This window comes from Hakea prostrata, chromosome 5 (genome assembly GCF_041222555.1).
Source record: "Hakea prostrata isolate BN-2017 chromosome 5, UWA_Hpros_2, whole genome shotgun sequence".
Classification (NCBI taxonomy): Eukaryota; Viridiplantae; Streptophyta; class Magnoliopsida; order Proteales; family Proteaceae; genus Hakea; species Hakea prostrata.
In genome coordinates this window covers 43,646,950-43,663,616 of record NC_142604.1, presented here as the reverse complement: position 1 = coordinate 43,663,616, position 16,667 = coordinate 43,646,950, and the positions used below count along the sequence as shown (strand labels likewise).

The 16,667-nt window shown below is 38.5% G+C and overlaps 1 protein-coding gene across 1 annotated transcript in view; it reads left to right on the top strand.

Annotated features, from left to right (window-relative positions):
- CSTF77 (Tetratricopeptide repeat (TPR)-like superfamily protein) overlaps nucleotides 1-16,667 on the top strand; it is a 128,149-nt gene that overhangs the window by 17,963 nt on the left and 93,519 nt on the right. The window contains exons 5-8 of the mRNA XM_089157150.1: nucleotides 1,217-1,317; nucleotides 1,573-1,634; nucleotides 1,778-1,918; nucleotides 2,218-2,346. Coding sequence (XP_089013276.1) covers nucleotides 1,217-1,317; nucleotides 1,573-1,634; nucleotides 1,778-1,918; nucleotides 2,218-2,346 — 433 coding nt within the window. The remainder of the gene's footprint in view (nucleotides 1-1,216; nucleotides 1,318-1,572; nucleotides 1,635-1,777; nucleotides 1,919-2,217; nucleotides 2,347-16,667) is intronic.

Genomic DNA, 16,667 nt, shown 5'->3' with positions numbered 1-16,667 from the left:
AATGCTAATTGGTTTTTGGGTTAATACTATTTACATTTGTATTCTCTTGTTGGTTCAAGGAATTTGTTCTTGAACAGGTAGAATAGATACTTCACACCATTACATGGGTATGTTTGTCTTTTTAAGAAATCTTTTGTCAGGGGCCTAGCTGAATTTTTACTTGTTTTGGATTGGCATTAATATTAGGCAGTAACTCTGGGGTTGCACTGATAATTTCCCTTCTATTTTTTCTCCTTCTTTGGGTCTTCCAGTGGTGGAAATTTTTATTTAGAAAACCGCCAAACTCCCCCAAACTCCCCCCAACAACACACACACCCCTGAAAGAAAAGAAAAAAGAAGGGACCATCATGATCTAACCTAATAACGTGTCCTATGATAACCGCATCGTCAATGTTGGTTTTCTATTTTATCATACAATATTTCAACTTTTATTGTTGCACTATATAATACATAGGATGTACATTTTTCATTTTTGTGGGACATTTATATAACTTGTAGTTGGTAAGAGATGGTAGTGTGTTTTCTTTTTCACTTTTTTGGTTTCCTTTCTTTCCCCCTTTTTTTTTTTTTTTTTTTGGGGGGGGGTGGGTGGGTGGTGGATTTTGCCTTGTGGCATAACCCCCTCTCCACTTAATCTTTCCAAGGGCAGCTGTGCCCCTGCTTGCTATAAACCAGAAGGAACCGCAGAAATTCATCCGCTCGTTAAGGTTAAATTAAAAGTTTATCTTTAGAATCTACTGGAAATTGTTTTCACAAAATGATCTTTATAGCTTATATCTCCCAGTTGTGAACAATCAGGGATTGTGAAAGATTATAATACTACGTATGTAAACTTGGGATTTGAAGTTGATCAAACTGTGCAGATGCTGATCCTTCCTGAGTTCAGTCAGCTGAGGGCTTTTCCTGGCAAAAACTCCATGGAACCAGTGTAAACAGTCATTATCTGTTAATTTCTTGGGTTGGTGGTGGTGGAATTGCTATTGGATTGGTTGAGTGGCCTCCATTGACTGCATGTTGACTTGGCCTAGTTGTCCAATCTCGATATTTGAAGGACTGTACACTTTGATAAAGATAATTCCATATGTGCAATTGAGTTGTTCACTGAAGAAACATAGTTCTTCTTAACCCTTTGTTGCCTTCCTGTTTCTTTTCTCTTTAGCAATGACTAACTAGAATCTGTTTTAACTAACTGTCATGGTTCATGTTGTATTTACAGGCGATGCTACATTCGTTTCATCCGGCAAGTAAATGAAAAGAAGGGTGCAGAGAATCAGGAAGAGACTAGGAAAGCTTTTGATTTTATGCTAAGTTATGTTGGTGGGTATCAGATTGCTTTCCTAGATGTTAGTTTTTGGTACTCAATGACTTAAATGTACACAGTCAGTGGATTATTTCACTTGCAATATTTGTTAGAAGAGAAATCTGTTAAATCCAAGGGGATTATTGATTGAGCTTACTTGTGCTTAAGACTATTCGTAAACCATGTTAATCATTTAAAGGAGTTACATATCCTGGTAGTATGTGCTAATTTATATGATCTAACCATGCTTAGTTTGCTACACCTTGTGGCAGGTAGTGATATTGCATCTGGGCCTGTATGGATGGAATACATCACCTTTTTGAAGTCATTGCCGGTCTGTTGAACTATTTACAGCTTTTTCTGATTTACTTATCATTTTTTTGGATTCTGGGGATTTAAAGTTTCAATTCATTATCAGTGGATTTCCTTTCATCTTCTATTTTCCTATTATTTATCTATTTGGATTTCCTTATCCAGGCTACGACAGCCCAGGAAGAGTCACAACGGATGACTGCAGTGCGGAAGGCATACCAAAAAGCTATTGTTACTCCGACCCATCATGTTGAACAACTTTGGAAGGAGTACGAAAATTTTGAAAACTCTGTCAGCCGTGCACTGGTAAACTTTATGTCCTTAATTGGAAATGCTTTGGCATATCTCTAAGCAATTTAAGTTTCAAACCTGTTCCATCTTCCCCACTTTATCTGTACATAATTGTGCTAATTGTGGAAAGTCAGCTTTCTAAAGGAAATGCTTGCTCCTGAGCAAAGATGGGAGTATTTATTTCTTATATTCTGATGGCCTTTGGCTTTATCTATCTTCTGTAACTCATGCTTACCATGTATGGTCTATTTATGACCTAGAAAACACACAAGTATTTGAAGGGTGTGGACTTATCTGCTAATGATATTTTGCAGGCTAAAGGGCTATTATCTGAATATCAACCAAAGTATAACAGTGCGAAGGCAGTATATAGAGAACGAAAAAAATATATAGACGAAATAGATTGGAACATGCTTGCTATACCACCGACGGAATCCTACAAGGCAGGTTATTTACCATGCTTTACAATTTCTAATTCTGTCTGATGTGGGACCTGAAATTGAATTATTCTTTGTGATTGTCGACATATTTCATAGTGCAAAAGATTTGGAGAAGGCATCCTAATTGCCCGAGGCAGTAAGCTTTGTTTGCTTGCTTGGTCAATAAAAGGCTCTCATTTAATTGGTTGTGTACCAGTTAGCTTTCATGAATAGATGATCTATAAAAGCTAAATCTAGATCCATATCCCTCTCAAGAAAAAAAAAAATAGAAATTGAAGTATTCTGGCTTTTCAGGGTGAGCATGCGCAGATGTAATCACTTATGCAGGAAGAATGCTGATCATGTATCATGTGCAGATATAATCACTGATCTTCTGTCTTTGGTCCCATCGAATGTCTAATTTGGTATAAAACTGTAATTAGTAGGGTAACTTCACAATTTCCAAGAACATATGTTATAGTGTCCCGGCTTTTCAGGGCAAGCACGTGTCGCTTAGGGGGAAGAATGTTATTACATTATATTGCTAATTTCTATTGTGTATTTGTATGATGATGAGATGAACTTATGTTAGTTTTTTAATGATAATCTTTCATAATTATGATTCTTTAATATTTGTTTAGCTTATAGTACTATATCAGTTTTATGCCCCCCCACCCAAAATATATATATATATATATATATATATATATATATCTGTTTTTGATATACTATATGTGCCATGTAAAATAGTTTTATTAAAAAAATGTGCGCTAACCGCTTTGGTCGCCTTGACAACCATGGCACTAGGTATGGATCCCCCTTTTGTTTACAACTTCTATAGCATTTGACCATATAGTATAGTGATTTATCCTCTTCTCGCATTGCTTTTCCTTTCCGTCATTTTTGTTTCTTTATGACTAATCCCAACCACAAGTCAATAACCTTTTATAGGCTTCCATGATGGAATAAAGAGGATGAGAGTAGTGATAGCCATATAAAGAGGTCGGGCCGTAGGGGAGGAAAGCCTTGCGGCCTGGGCTATAGTGTTCTTTGTGCAAGTTCAACATATTCCAGCAAGGCACTTCATCTTCTCTTCCCTGCGGCAGCCTTCATTAAAGGTTTTCTGCAGATTCTAGCACTGTTTCTTCACTCGATGGTCATCTCCTTCAACTCTAGTACATACAGCCATAGAAAAAAATTTGAGGGAAACTCAAGTTTCAACCAGGTGAGAATGGGAAACTTAGGTGGAAACTTAAGAAATTTGGACAAAACTTGGGACTTTTTCGTGCAAGTTTCAACAGGTTTTAGGGAGCATGGTGGGAGATCTCGCGAGATATCTTGCTATTTGAGGATAGTGAGACGAGAGGGAGTGCAAGATCAGAGAGATGGGAGATCTCGACTCAAGATCTTGCCAATATCTCGGCGAGATCTCGCTAACGAGCCTTTTTTCAACACTTTAGGGGCTTTAAAAAGCCCCTGTCTCGTTCGAGAGAGGCATATCTCGCCTCTCTCTCTCCTCTATCTCGCTGGAAGCCCAAATTTGGCCGGAAAACTCGATTTTTGGCCGGAATTTGTTGGGAATTCAACATAGCAACGTCATCTACTCATCTACAACAACAAATTCAAGCATATTTCAAGTGTTCTTCAAGAAATGTAAGATTTTCCCCCAAATTTGAATTTTTTCAAATACAAGGTTCTACAATGGTTGTATGAGTGTGGTATAAATATATGTTGATGATCAAGCTTTGATCTACACTTTCATGGAAAAAAAATTTAATTTTCTGTTATTAAATTTTTTTTTTGAATTTTCGTATTTAAAAAATATATTATCTAAAAAATTAAAATTAAAGATTATAAATAAATACTTATGATATGAATGTGATTATTATTTATGTTAAACTACATTTAGAGGGCTACAGTCTCATGTATTAATATTTTGATTATCATGCTTGCTGTATTTATTTTTATTTTTATTATTTAAATAAATAAATAAAATAATTATGAAATATAATATTTTATAAAAAATTATCTTTTTTTTTTATTTTTTAAATTTTAAATGATTCTTATATTATGTAGTTTATTTTAAAAATACAAACATGTCTTATTGAGCATTGTATATATGTTATTTTAGAACAAAGTATGTGTTTTGTTGTTTTATAAATTATTTTTACATAAAATAATTATAAAAAATAATATTTTATTAAAAATTTATCTGTTTTTTTTTTATTTTAAAATGATGCTCATATTATGTAGTTTATTTTAAAAATACAAACATGTTTGTTTAAGCACTGTATATATGTTATCTTAAAACAAAATGTGTGTTTTGTTGTTTTATAAATTGTTTTTACATGTTTTTATGTATCCAAAAATTATTCTAATGATTATTTGGGAACATTCATGTATGTATTTCAGACTTTCAGTGCTGTACATTTGTATCTTAAATGGCAACTAGTGGGAGTGGCGGCACTAGTAATGGGACTCAGGATATTGCTTGGCAACATGGGATCCACTGACTGCTGATAAGAAGAAATCCCGATGCAAGTATTGCCTCAAGACTTTGAATTCTGGTGGTTCAACCAGATTAAAGCAACATTTGGCTGGTGGTTACAAAGATGTTTCCAAGTGTCCCAAGGTTTCTTATGAAATGCAAAAAGCAATTGCAACAACTTTAAGGGGAGGGAAACAAAAAAAGGACGAGATGGCACAAAAGCAAAGGGAATTTGAGGATACAGTGCTATCTAGACCTATTCTTGATGTTGATGAGGAATCAAGTGATGATGAAGAGAGGAGGGTTATGGGTGTTGAGTCATGAGCCGAATGGAGACAGATGAAGGCTGCAATGGAAGCTAGCAGACAGTCCTTACATGCTGAGAGTGTGAGGCAATAGGAACAGACAAGGGGAGCAGGTGGTTCGGGGTCAGGGGCATCCAAGCCACCTAGACATAGTTTTCAGGGAACTGAGATTGAGAGGACCGAAAGGAGGAGGAGGAAGACTAGACATTATGATTCCACATTTGACCGAGACCTCTCCCTCTTTAACCAACAAGAAATCTATCAAAGAAGCATTCCATATATGTTTGTTGGAGGTAGAGAAGGCAGTAGGGAGGAGGAAGCTAGGTTGGCAATCAGCAAATTCATGCTTTACAACAACATTGCAGCCAATGTAGCCAAAACACCATACTATTAGGGGATGATCAATGTAGTTGCTAGGGCAGGTGTAGGGGTTAAAGGCCCAAGTGCTTGGGAAGTAATGAATAAATATTTACCCAATGTAAAGCAGGAGGTGGATGAATACATTGGTTCATTAAAGGAAAAGTTGAGTACATATGGTGTTACTGTGATGGCTGATGGATGGACTGGTCCTACTACAGTCCATTAATTTTATGGCAAGTTGCAATGGAAAGACAACCTTCCTTAAGTCAATGAATGCCTCAGATAAGATCAAAGATGCTGACTACCTTTACAAGCTTCTTAGGGAGGTGGTCTTTGAGGTAGGGCCAAAGAATGTTGTCCAAATTGTCACAGATAATGGTGCTAACTTCAAAAAAGCTGGAGAAATGTTGATGAGGAAGAAGAGCGCCAGCATCCACCTCTTTTGGACACCATGTGCAGCTCATTCGATTGATCTTATGTTGAAGGACTTGGGGAAAAGAAAGTCAATCAATACAGTGGTTGAGAGGGCTAGAATGGTTAGTAATTTTATTTATAACCATGGTTATGTGCTGAGGATGATGAGAAACCACTGTAATGGTGATCTAGTTAGACCTGGATTGACTAGATTCGCCACCAACTATGTAGCTCGGAAAAGCTTCCAGAAGAAAGTGGTGGGTCTTCGGCACATGTTTGCAAGTGAGGAGTGGTTTGGTTGGTGTGGATCTAGCCATCCTGATGCAGTATTAGCCCAACAAACCATTGCTGATGATTCCTTTTGGAGGCAGCTGAATAGGACACTGGGCATTATAGAGCCTATTGTGTTTGTTTTAAGGATGGTGGATTCAGAGAAGAAGCCCACAATGCCCCACTTATATGCTGCCCTCCAGCAAATGAAAGAGTTGGTTAGAGCTGCTGCCCCTAGCTCCTTCAAATCCTACGAGAGGATCATCGATAATAGATGGGAGATGCACTTGATGCATCCTTTGCATTTGGCTGGTGAGTCACTTTTAAGTCTTTAAGTTTTTGTTGTATACTTTAATTTACATTCTTTATTTGTTATAACTTATAATTTATAAACAAGTAAACAACCAAATCACTAATTCACTAACCGAATTTTTTATTTCCATAATGCAAGCTTACTACCTCAACCCAAAGTACCATTACAAGAATGATATGGGGCTTGATGTAAAGTTGATGATTGCGGTGCAAGAGGTGGTGGAGAAGCTTGTGTCAAATCCTGTTATGCAAGGGACAATTAATGGAGAGATGAGAACTTATTCAATTGTTTCTTCAACTTCTTGCATTATTGCATTAAGCATATACATAAGACAATAATTGAAGAATTGGTGTACAGATCAGGGAGTTCAGGGATGCCTCTGGAAGTTTTGGAAAGCCTTCTGCAGTTGCAACTAGGCAAAAAACTGATCCTGGTAAATAGTCCACTACTCTATAAGTCATTAAGTCTATAAGTCTATAGGTTTATAGACTATAACTCTATAAATGATAACTGATAAGTTATATAAATATAAAGATTTACTTGCCTAATGCATTCTTATTTTTGGTTATGTAGCTGACTGGTGGGTGTTATATGGAAGTAGTGCGCCAAATCTCTGGGACATAGCAATCAAAGTACTCTCACAAACTTGCTCATCCTCTGGTTGCCAGAGGAACTGGAGCACCTTCTCGCTCATCCATAGTAAGGTACGGAACAGATTGGGGAGTAAGAGGCTCGAGGACTTAGTGTATGTGCATTACAACATGAGATTGAGAGTAGGGCACATACAAGATGATATAGATGACGACAATCGTGAACTAATTAAGTTGACTGATATATTCCACGAGCCCCCCGCAGAAGACGAGGAAGATGATGTCATATATCAGTGGGTTAGGGATCGAGGTGGCCGAGTGCTGGATGGGCCAGGAGGGCAGCCGGATCCTACCATTGCTGCTGCTATGGGCCCAGATGCTGTGGCTGAGCACGTGTCTTCTGATGAGGGTCAGGCTGCTGCAGTGGCATCAGAAGGACGACCGATTGGTCAACTTAAAACAACTGAGGTGACAACTAGTAGTGGGGATTCAGATGATGCCGATGATACTAGAGGGCCAAGTGGCCCAAGTCAACCATCGAGTTCGAGTCATGGAGGCAGTTAGGTTGGTCGTGTTTCTGGTGGAAGTCAGCATCAACAAAGGGAGTCACCACCACCAGGTTCGAGTCATCCGACACATGTGACCCATAGTTCCCTTGTCTCTCGGACTTATGCTAGGAGTAGGAAGAGCAGATCAAACCAGGGGCAGGGGCAACCGAATGATGATGCAAGCATGCATGATCTTGAATTGAACATGGGAAGCATGAGCCTAGATCATGGTCAAAGTGATTCACAACAGCAGAGTTTGGACAGTTGGCAGTCATCGGGGTACCAATACGGGGATCACAGTACCGGGTCAGATTACAATGGGTATTCTTCTTATGGAGGTCATACCATTCCTCAAGACCTTGCACCTGGAGAGTACACATATGGGAGTGAAGGTGGGTTGTTAACTGAGTGGTTTAGAAACCCCTACCCAGATACTCAACAACAATATGAACACCAACAACAACAATGGCTCTTTCACCCACCCACGATTGACGGTTATCCCAGAGTGCTATTCCTCCAGTATTCTAACATGGAGACATATCAGTTCCATATAAACCGATATATGACATACTTCAGTGATGGATTGACTTGGGAGTCATATGTGGCCACCGTTCAGAATCAATTGATGCAAAATGCTGATTGATACTCATACTCTTAGTCTTAGTCTTGTAAGTTGTAAGTTGTAATTTTGAGTTTTGACATTCTTAGTCTTAGACTCTTAGTCTTATAAGTTGTAAGTTGTAATCTTCTTAATTCTTATGGTTGTAAAATTTTGAAGACATTTAAGTATTTAACAATTTATTACTTTGAATCTTTGATAGTTTGAACTTTGATCACTTGTTGACTTGAATACTTGATGTGTAATGTTATTGTATTTGATACTTGATAGTTGATAAATGATAACTCATTAACTTGAATTACTTAATATCTTTGCATTACAATATTACATGTTGTCTCTATCTCTCTGTTTCTCTGTCTCTCTAAGACTCTAAGAGACTAAGACTCTAAGTCTCTAACCTTGCATTTCATAGAATTTCGGTTTTATACATAAGGTCGACTTAGGAGATATAGTTAGGGTTATTTTCTCACAAATCTAAAGCCACCAATGTGTTCAAAAGGCCTTAAATAGTCTAAATACCAAGTTTCAGCCCAACCAGAGCCCTAAAACCCACCGAGATGGGCCATCGAGACTACCGCCATTTTTTTGGTAGATCTCGACCGAGATCTCGCTTTTCTTGAGTGGTGAGATCTCCCACCATGTTAGGGAGTATTTTGGGGTGAGACTCTGCATTTAAGCTAATTAGAGTATAAATAACACATTAGTACATGCATTTTGTTAAAAAAAATCAATGTAGATACATTATTCAATGTACATAACATCAATGTAGAGTTGTTGGAGAATTACACTATAAACTTAACTACTTAAGTATATAACATTCAATGTATAACTTCTAAGTTCAAAACATCAAATACAAAGCAACTGACAATAAAAGGGAAGTACAACTCAGTGCCAAGAGGAGTGCCTCGATGGATCCATCCCGTGAATTGAGTAGTATTGTACTTGTAACATTCTCTCCTTCAACCAACGAAGATAGACATCCCATGACATGTTTTGCCTATGGTTGTCAAGGTAATCGACAATTGCAGCTTTATAAGTTTGGTCATCAACCTGCTTAAGATAACCAGTTTGAGGGAATACACAATTTGGATAGAGAAGTCTTGATGAATGGGGTATTGGTCGTGGTATTTGGGGAAACATGAAAGAAACAAAAAAATAAAAAATTTGGGGAAACCATGAACTTGCAGGAAAAAGCCCCAAGTTTCCCCAAAATTTCCCAGGTTTCCATGAAATTTCCCAAGTTTCCTTCGAATTTTTTCTCATAAACCAGCTGGTTCAGCCGATTCGGGTCAGGTTTCAAACCAACCTTGAAATTTTGAGGTTTCAACGAAATTTCGACAGTTTTGATCGGAACTTGGGACTTTTTTTTGGGTCCCCCATAGTTACGTTTTGAGGTTTCAAAAATGCGAAATTTTGACTCGACAGTTTCGACCGAATTATATGATGTATACAGCAGCAATCCCAGTCCCTCCTCTCCCCTTTCCCTAACCTACGAACCACCAAGAATCACTCCCCGATCCGCAGGTCTTCTCTGCTCCCCTAGTACCATTGCAGCCCTATCCCCTACCTGACAGCCCCTCCCCAGCCCTCCTTCCCACCTGCGACAGCAGCTCCTCCCTCCCCTCTTCTCCTTTTCCCTTGCAGCAGCAGAATTCCCCCTCCCTCTCTCTCTTCTTTTCTTTTCCTTGCAATACCCCTCTGTCCCTTGTTTCGGTTTTTTTTTCTTCTTTTTTCCTCTGGATCTTGTGACAACAAAAACAGAAAAGAATTACAAAAGCAAAAGAGAAAAACAGAAAGAAAAGAAGATGGAAGAAAAGAAAAGAAAAGAAAAAATTGAAGAAGAAAAAAAAAGAACGAAAAGAACAAAACAAAAGAAAAGAAGAAGAAAAGAAAGAAGCAAGAAGCAAAGAAGAAGGATAGAAGAAAGAAAGAAGAAAGAAAGAAGAAAAGAGGATCTTGAAGAATTTCTAGATCCAATTAAATTTACTTACCCTTCTCCCATCCCCATTCCATCCGAATTTGGATCCTCTATTAGGTTCGCAAGTTCTTCCTTTGCATTTATCTCTGAAATATTTGAGTAAACTTCTTTCCCTCCCCATTCCTGTTGGGCATATTCCACCTTACTTTATTAATCCAAATTATCCCTAATCCATTCCCTAGGATCTTTAGACATTCCCACAACCAACGAAACCTCATCTATTACACTTTTCACCCTCTCATGCCTTCCCATAGGGTTTCCTATAATTTTTAGCTACCCATAGTATACCCAAATCATCCCATAGGGTACCCAAGCGGCCAAGCCATCCCATAAACAAACACAACCTTATTATTAGTCCAAACTTGCGTTGGTTCTTATTAAAGAGGGTCTTGGGAGATCTGACCTAGACCCTGGGTTACATCACATCCGCTTCATCACCTCTAAAAAAATTCCTTCTAGGGGAGTCTTAAGTCTTGTTCAAATCCTCCTTTAGGACAGATGAAGGGGATGCTGCCTTCTGCTCTATGCATCTAACAATATCATGACAAAATAAAATATTGTTTGTGATTGGTCGGTCCTCAATGAAAGCAGACTGGTTTTCACTCAGAAGGTCCCCTTATCACCTGTTGCAGTCAATGATATTTTGTAGTAGCTTACATAGAGCAATTGGCCTAAATCTTGCAAACATGCTCACATCTCCATCCTTGGGGATTAGGATGTTCAAAGAAAGAGATTTTTATGTGCACATCCCTTGAGTTGGGCATGAACCTAGTAATCCCCCTAGTGTGCCAAAAACTATAAGGGGGTCCGCTCCTTTAAAAAATGTTTTAAACTGTCAGTGAAATTCAAATTAAGTTTAAAATAAGATGAAATTGCCCATGTTGAAATGACTCAAATGCCCCATAACTTATACCCTATTCACAAAAGTTGAACCTTACACAAAGAGAAGGGTGAACGGATTTTGATGATGTCTTTAATGAGATGATAAGTAGTTGGACAACATCAGCCCAAAAGATTTGGGGACCAGCATTTCAAAACAGTAAACAACAGGAAACTTCCATCAGATGGCGACTCTTCTGTTTTGCCTCACCATTCTGTTGTTGGGGGGGGGGTGTCAACATTAGAGGATTGATGAAGAATGCCATGTGATGCCATAAAAGTATGAAAAGGACTAGAGAAATTTTCTTTTCCATTATCACTTCGAAGGATTTTGACATTTACCCCAAATTGTGTACGAATTTCATTCACAAAATCAGAATAAGATACTAAACAATTCAGAATGACTTTTCATTAAATATATCTAGGTAACTCTTGAAAAATTATCCACAAAAGTAACAAAATAATGAAAGCCTAAAGTAGAAGTAATAGGACATGGCCCCCACACATCAGAATGAACAAAAGAAAAGGGTTTGTCTACCCTAATATTGATTTAAGGGGGATAATTTACATGGTGAAGTTTCCCAAATTGACATGACCCACAAGGTAAAGAAGAAATGATACTAAAACGTTTATCCAAAAATTCCGAAGTATTTAGTAGAGGATGACCCAAATGGCACTGAATTTGGTGAGGGGTAGACGTGCTCGAGTAAGCAACAGAGGAAATGTCATCAAACACATACAATCCTCCCAACTCACAGCCTTTACCAAGCGTCCTCTTCGTTGTAAGATTTTGAAACACATAATAACCAAGAAAGAAAGTCACAGAATAATTGTAGATGATGTTAGGTTATGAATAGACAATAAGTTAAATGGAAACTCGGTAAATACAAAATGGAAGACCAGAGATAGGGACATAGGGTGGGGGTGAGATTGACAGTTCCTACACCTTTAATATTGGTATGGGAACCATCAGTAAGGGTCACAATGGAAGAGGATGAGAAAAAAGGATGAAAAGTTACCTAAGTCACTAGTCATATGATCAGATGCCCATCAGTCAATGATCCAGGATGAGAAGTAGAAACACAGGCTGTAGCATTATGTGTCTGAACAAAGGTGGCGGTGGGAGGTGGAGACTAAGGTGCCTGGAACTCAGTGAAGCGGACATATTCTTTATCAGTCATTTTCACAGTCTTCCCTTCTGATTGTGGAGTGGTAGTGGTCAATGTCTCTAATGATGCAGTGTTAGCAACCTGAGGTGGCTTACCATAAAGCTTCCTGTTGGATTCTATTAGGAGTCTAATAAGAGTTTGTATAGGAGTTAAATTAGAGTTTGCATTCATGTAAAATTCTATTCCTTGTAATAGTCTACTTTCCACTTAATTATAAAAGAGGGCTTGAGATCATGGATCATGAAGCCATTCTGCCAAACATTGTATTTCTACATGGCATCAGAGCCTAAATTCGATTAGGATTTTTTTCTGCAAAACCCATAGCAGATTTTCTCCAATTGTTGCAGAATTTTCTGCGCAGATTTTTCTGCAACAGTCGCAGGAATTTTCTGCAACTATCACGGAAATTCTCGTAACCTATCGTTCGATTAGGGAAGCGACCTACCTTCTTCTTCTGATTTTTTTTCAAACCCATCGCCAATCTTCAGTTCTACTGCTGGCAGTTTTTCAGTACCGTCTTGGTCGCCAATTGAAAGAGAAAAAATAGAAGAGAGAAGAAGACGACGATTCAATCCGTCTCGATTTGACGAATAAGAACAGAAAACAGAGGAAAGAAGAAGAGAAGAAGAAATCAGCAACTTCTGCCGCTTCTGCAATTGCAACTACCGCTGCTCCTGCAACTTTTTTTTCTCTCTGATTCTTCATCTGAAGCCTGCGATTCTGAGCCCTGGTTCTTCATCCGAAACCTGCGATTGAGGTTCTTCGATCAGGGTTCTGCTATTGAGGTTCTTCGATTAGGGGCTATTCTTCTTAAGCCTGCGATTGAGGATTGATTCTTCATCTGAGACTGCTTCTTGCTGCTTCTTTTGATTAGAAGAGAAATCGCATCGTAGCTGCTGCTTCCTGCTCCTGCAACACCACCGTTGCGATTAGGAAAGAGAGAGTAGAATACCAAGTTACCAACAGCGTTTTTTTACCCATCAATCGTCTGATTTTTTCTGAATCGCAGAATAACGTCATCGATTCTCTTCTCAAACAGTGAGTTTCCTCCGATTCTTTTCATCTAAATTCTTCTTTCAATCTTGAATTTAGCAAACTCTATTTTCCCCCCTCTTTCCTACGGTTCTATTAGCCCAAAAAAAGGAAGAAACCAAAAAAGCGATGTTTCAAGGGTTTATTTTGTGAATTCAATTAGTTCCAGGGACCCAACTGTAATTTCAGATTTTTTTGGGACTAATCTGTAATTTCAAAAGTTTCAGGGACCTATTTGTAATTTCAAATAGTTTCAAGGACCTATTTGACATTTCAGCCTTTTTAGGGACCTACTTGTAATTTCAGATTTTCTAGGGACTTATTTGTAATTAAAAAAAAAAAAAAAAAAAGAAAAAGAAAAAGAGAAGGTAGATCTGTTTGGGTTGTTTGGCTATTGCATTCTGCGACATTTCTGTTACTTCGAAAGGGTGAAGATTGAAGAACTGCAGATAATTTTGTCAACATGACAACTATTGATGGTACAACCTTGACCACTGCTTCCTCTACTACCCATACCAACACCTACCTTGTTACTTCAAGTAAAACCTTTACAAGCTTTCAAGCTTCTTCAGTTTCTACTCCTTGGATCATTGATATAGGATCTACATATCATATGATAGGTTTATCCTCCTCTTTCTTACAATATTCTCCAACTTTTGGAAAGGATAAAGTTTGAATTGCTGATGGCTCCTATTCTTCCATTGCTGGAAAAGGGACCATTCAGCATTCTCCATCACTTTCTTTGACTAAAGTTTTACATGTTCCCTCTTTCTCTACTAACTTGCTCTCTATCAGTAGTCTTACATATGACTTGAATTGTAAAGTGACTTTTTTCCCATCTTATTGTGTCTTCTAGGATCTGGTCAAGGGGAAGGAGATTGGACGTGGTAAACTAGACAATGGACTTTATTTTCTCGAGCCGATTGGAGAATCTACGTCTGCTTTGACTACATCTTCTAATCCGGTCCATTCGGTAATATTAGACCTTCATCAGTGGCACCGTAGGCTAGGTCACCCCCCTCTAGGAACTCTTAAGAAAATATTTTCTAATTTGGTTTCTTCTTATAATGAAAATAATTTTTTTGTGAAGCTTGAATTTTTGCAAAACAGACTCGTTCTACTTATTTACCTTCTCTTCATAATAGAAAACCTATTCCTTTTATGCTAATTCATATTGACGTGTGGGGTCCTTGCCAACGTGTGTCTATTACTGGCCATAGGTACTTTGTTACTTTTATTGATTGTCACTCTCGTTTTACATGCATTTATCTTTTAAAACAAAAAAAATGAGGCTTTCCGATGTTTTCGTGACTTTCATAATATGATTAAAACTCAGTTCAATGCCACTGTGAAGATCCATTGCAGTGACAATGGCATAGAGTATATTGATGGTGAATTTCAAAGATATCTCTCTGATTCTGGCATAATACATCAGACTAGTTGCGTTGATACAAGCTGCCCAAAATGGGGTTGCCGAAAGGAAGAATCGGCATCTCTTAGAAATAGCTCGTTCCATTATGACTTCTATGAATGTCCCTGACCAATCTGGAGTGACGCTATTCTCACTGCTAATTACCTTATGAATCGGATGCCCAGTAGGATACTTGGTTTTAAATGTCATAATGAGATTCTTCAGGGAGCCTTTTCTTTTGTTATTCCCCAAAGATTTTTGGATGTGTGTGTTATGCTAGAATCACAGCCCACCAAAGTAAGCTGGCTCCCTGCGGCCTACGCTGCATATTTTTGGGGTATTCTGCTACTCAGAAAGGGTACAAATGTTATCATCCTCCTTCCAGGAAAACCATTGTATCCATGGATGTAATTTTTAATGAGTCTTGCCCTTACTATACACCTCTCCAGGGGGAGAGTCCTAGAGGAGAGGTGTTCTTTCCGACTCTAGATCTTCCTATCACACACCAACACAACTTAAGAGTCCCAGAAGAGTTTCCTGACTAGGGGGAGACTTCGGCCAGTATACTTGAGGACTCTAATCCTCCCCCTTCGATTTCTAAACCATGTGAAGAACCTAGCCAGGGGGAGACCACTCTGTGAGACACACTTGTTGGGGTCTTTGAAAACCAAATTGACCAGAATAAGGAGGTGCAGACTTATCAGAGGAAGAAATACAACCGGCTAAGGCAGGTGGAGAAAGGTGATACGTTACCACTTCAGTCTCCTGCTCTAGAATTAGATTATATTGTTCCCCTTAAGGTATCTTCTTTCGATCTTCCTATTGCTATTAGGAAAGGGGTCAGATCTTGTACTCAACATCCCATAGATAAATATGTTTCTTATAACTCTTTGTCTAACTCCTACCGTGCTTTTATATCCTCTCTATCATCTGTATCTGTTCCTAAAAGTTGGCAGGAAGCCTATGCTGATAAGAGATGAAAGGAAGCTATGGTAGAGGAAATGCAGGCAATGAAGAAAAATGACACTTGGGAGCTGATTACACTTCCTCCAGGAAAAAAACCAGTGGGCTGCAAATGGGTATTTTTGGTTAAACAAAATATGGATGGATCAGTCAACAAGTTGAAAGCTAGACTAGTTGCAAAGGGTTTTACCCAGACCTATGGGATTGATTATCAGGAGACCATTGCCCCTGTTGTGAAACTAAATACTGTCAGAGTTCTGTTGTCTATAGCTGTGAACAAACACTGGAACTTGCACCAACTAGACGTAAAGAATGCCTTTTTACATGGGGAGTTAGCAGAAGAGGTCTATATGGAAATCCCACATGGTTTTTCTGATGTCAATACTACAGGGAAAGTCTGTCGGTTGAAGAGGTCAATATATGGGTTAAAACAGTCTCTTAGATGCTGGTTTGGACGCTTTCTGAAGGCAATGACTTCTATTGGGTACAAGCAAAGCAATGCTGATCATACACTATTTGTTAAGAAGTCAGGTACTAACATCACACTTCTCATTGTTTATGTAGACGATATTGTCATCACAGGGAATGATGGTGAAGAAATTCAAAAGCTGAAAGACTTTCTTGGCAGAGAATTTGAAATTAAAGATCTAGGAAGACACCTCGGGTGAGGGACGATCATAGGTTTCCTCCCAAGAAGACGCCCAGATCTATTATCGTGGGGAATGTTGGGGTGTAAAGCAGTTGATACCCCTATTGAAGCTGGAGCTAAACTTAAAGAAAAAGAGGGAGAACCGGTGGACAAAGGAAGATACCAAAGGTTGGTAGGGAAGCTTATTTACTTGTCCCACACCAGGCCAGACATCGCTTATGCTGTAGGGATAGTGAGCCAATTCATGCATGATCCATATTTAACTCATATGAAGGCTGTTACTATAATACTACAGTATTTGAAGGGAACTCCTGGAAAAAGGAATACTTCTCTCACCCACCGATAATCTAAAAGTAG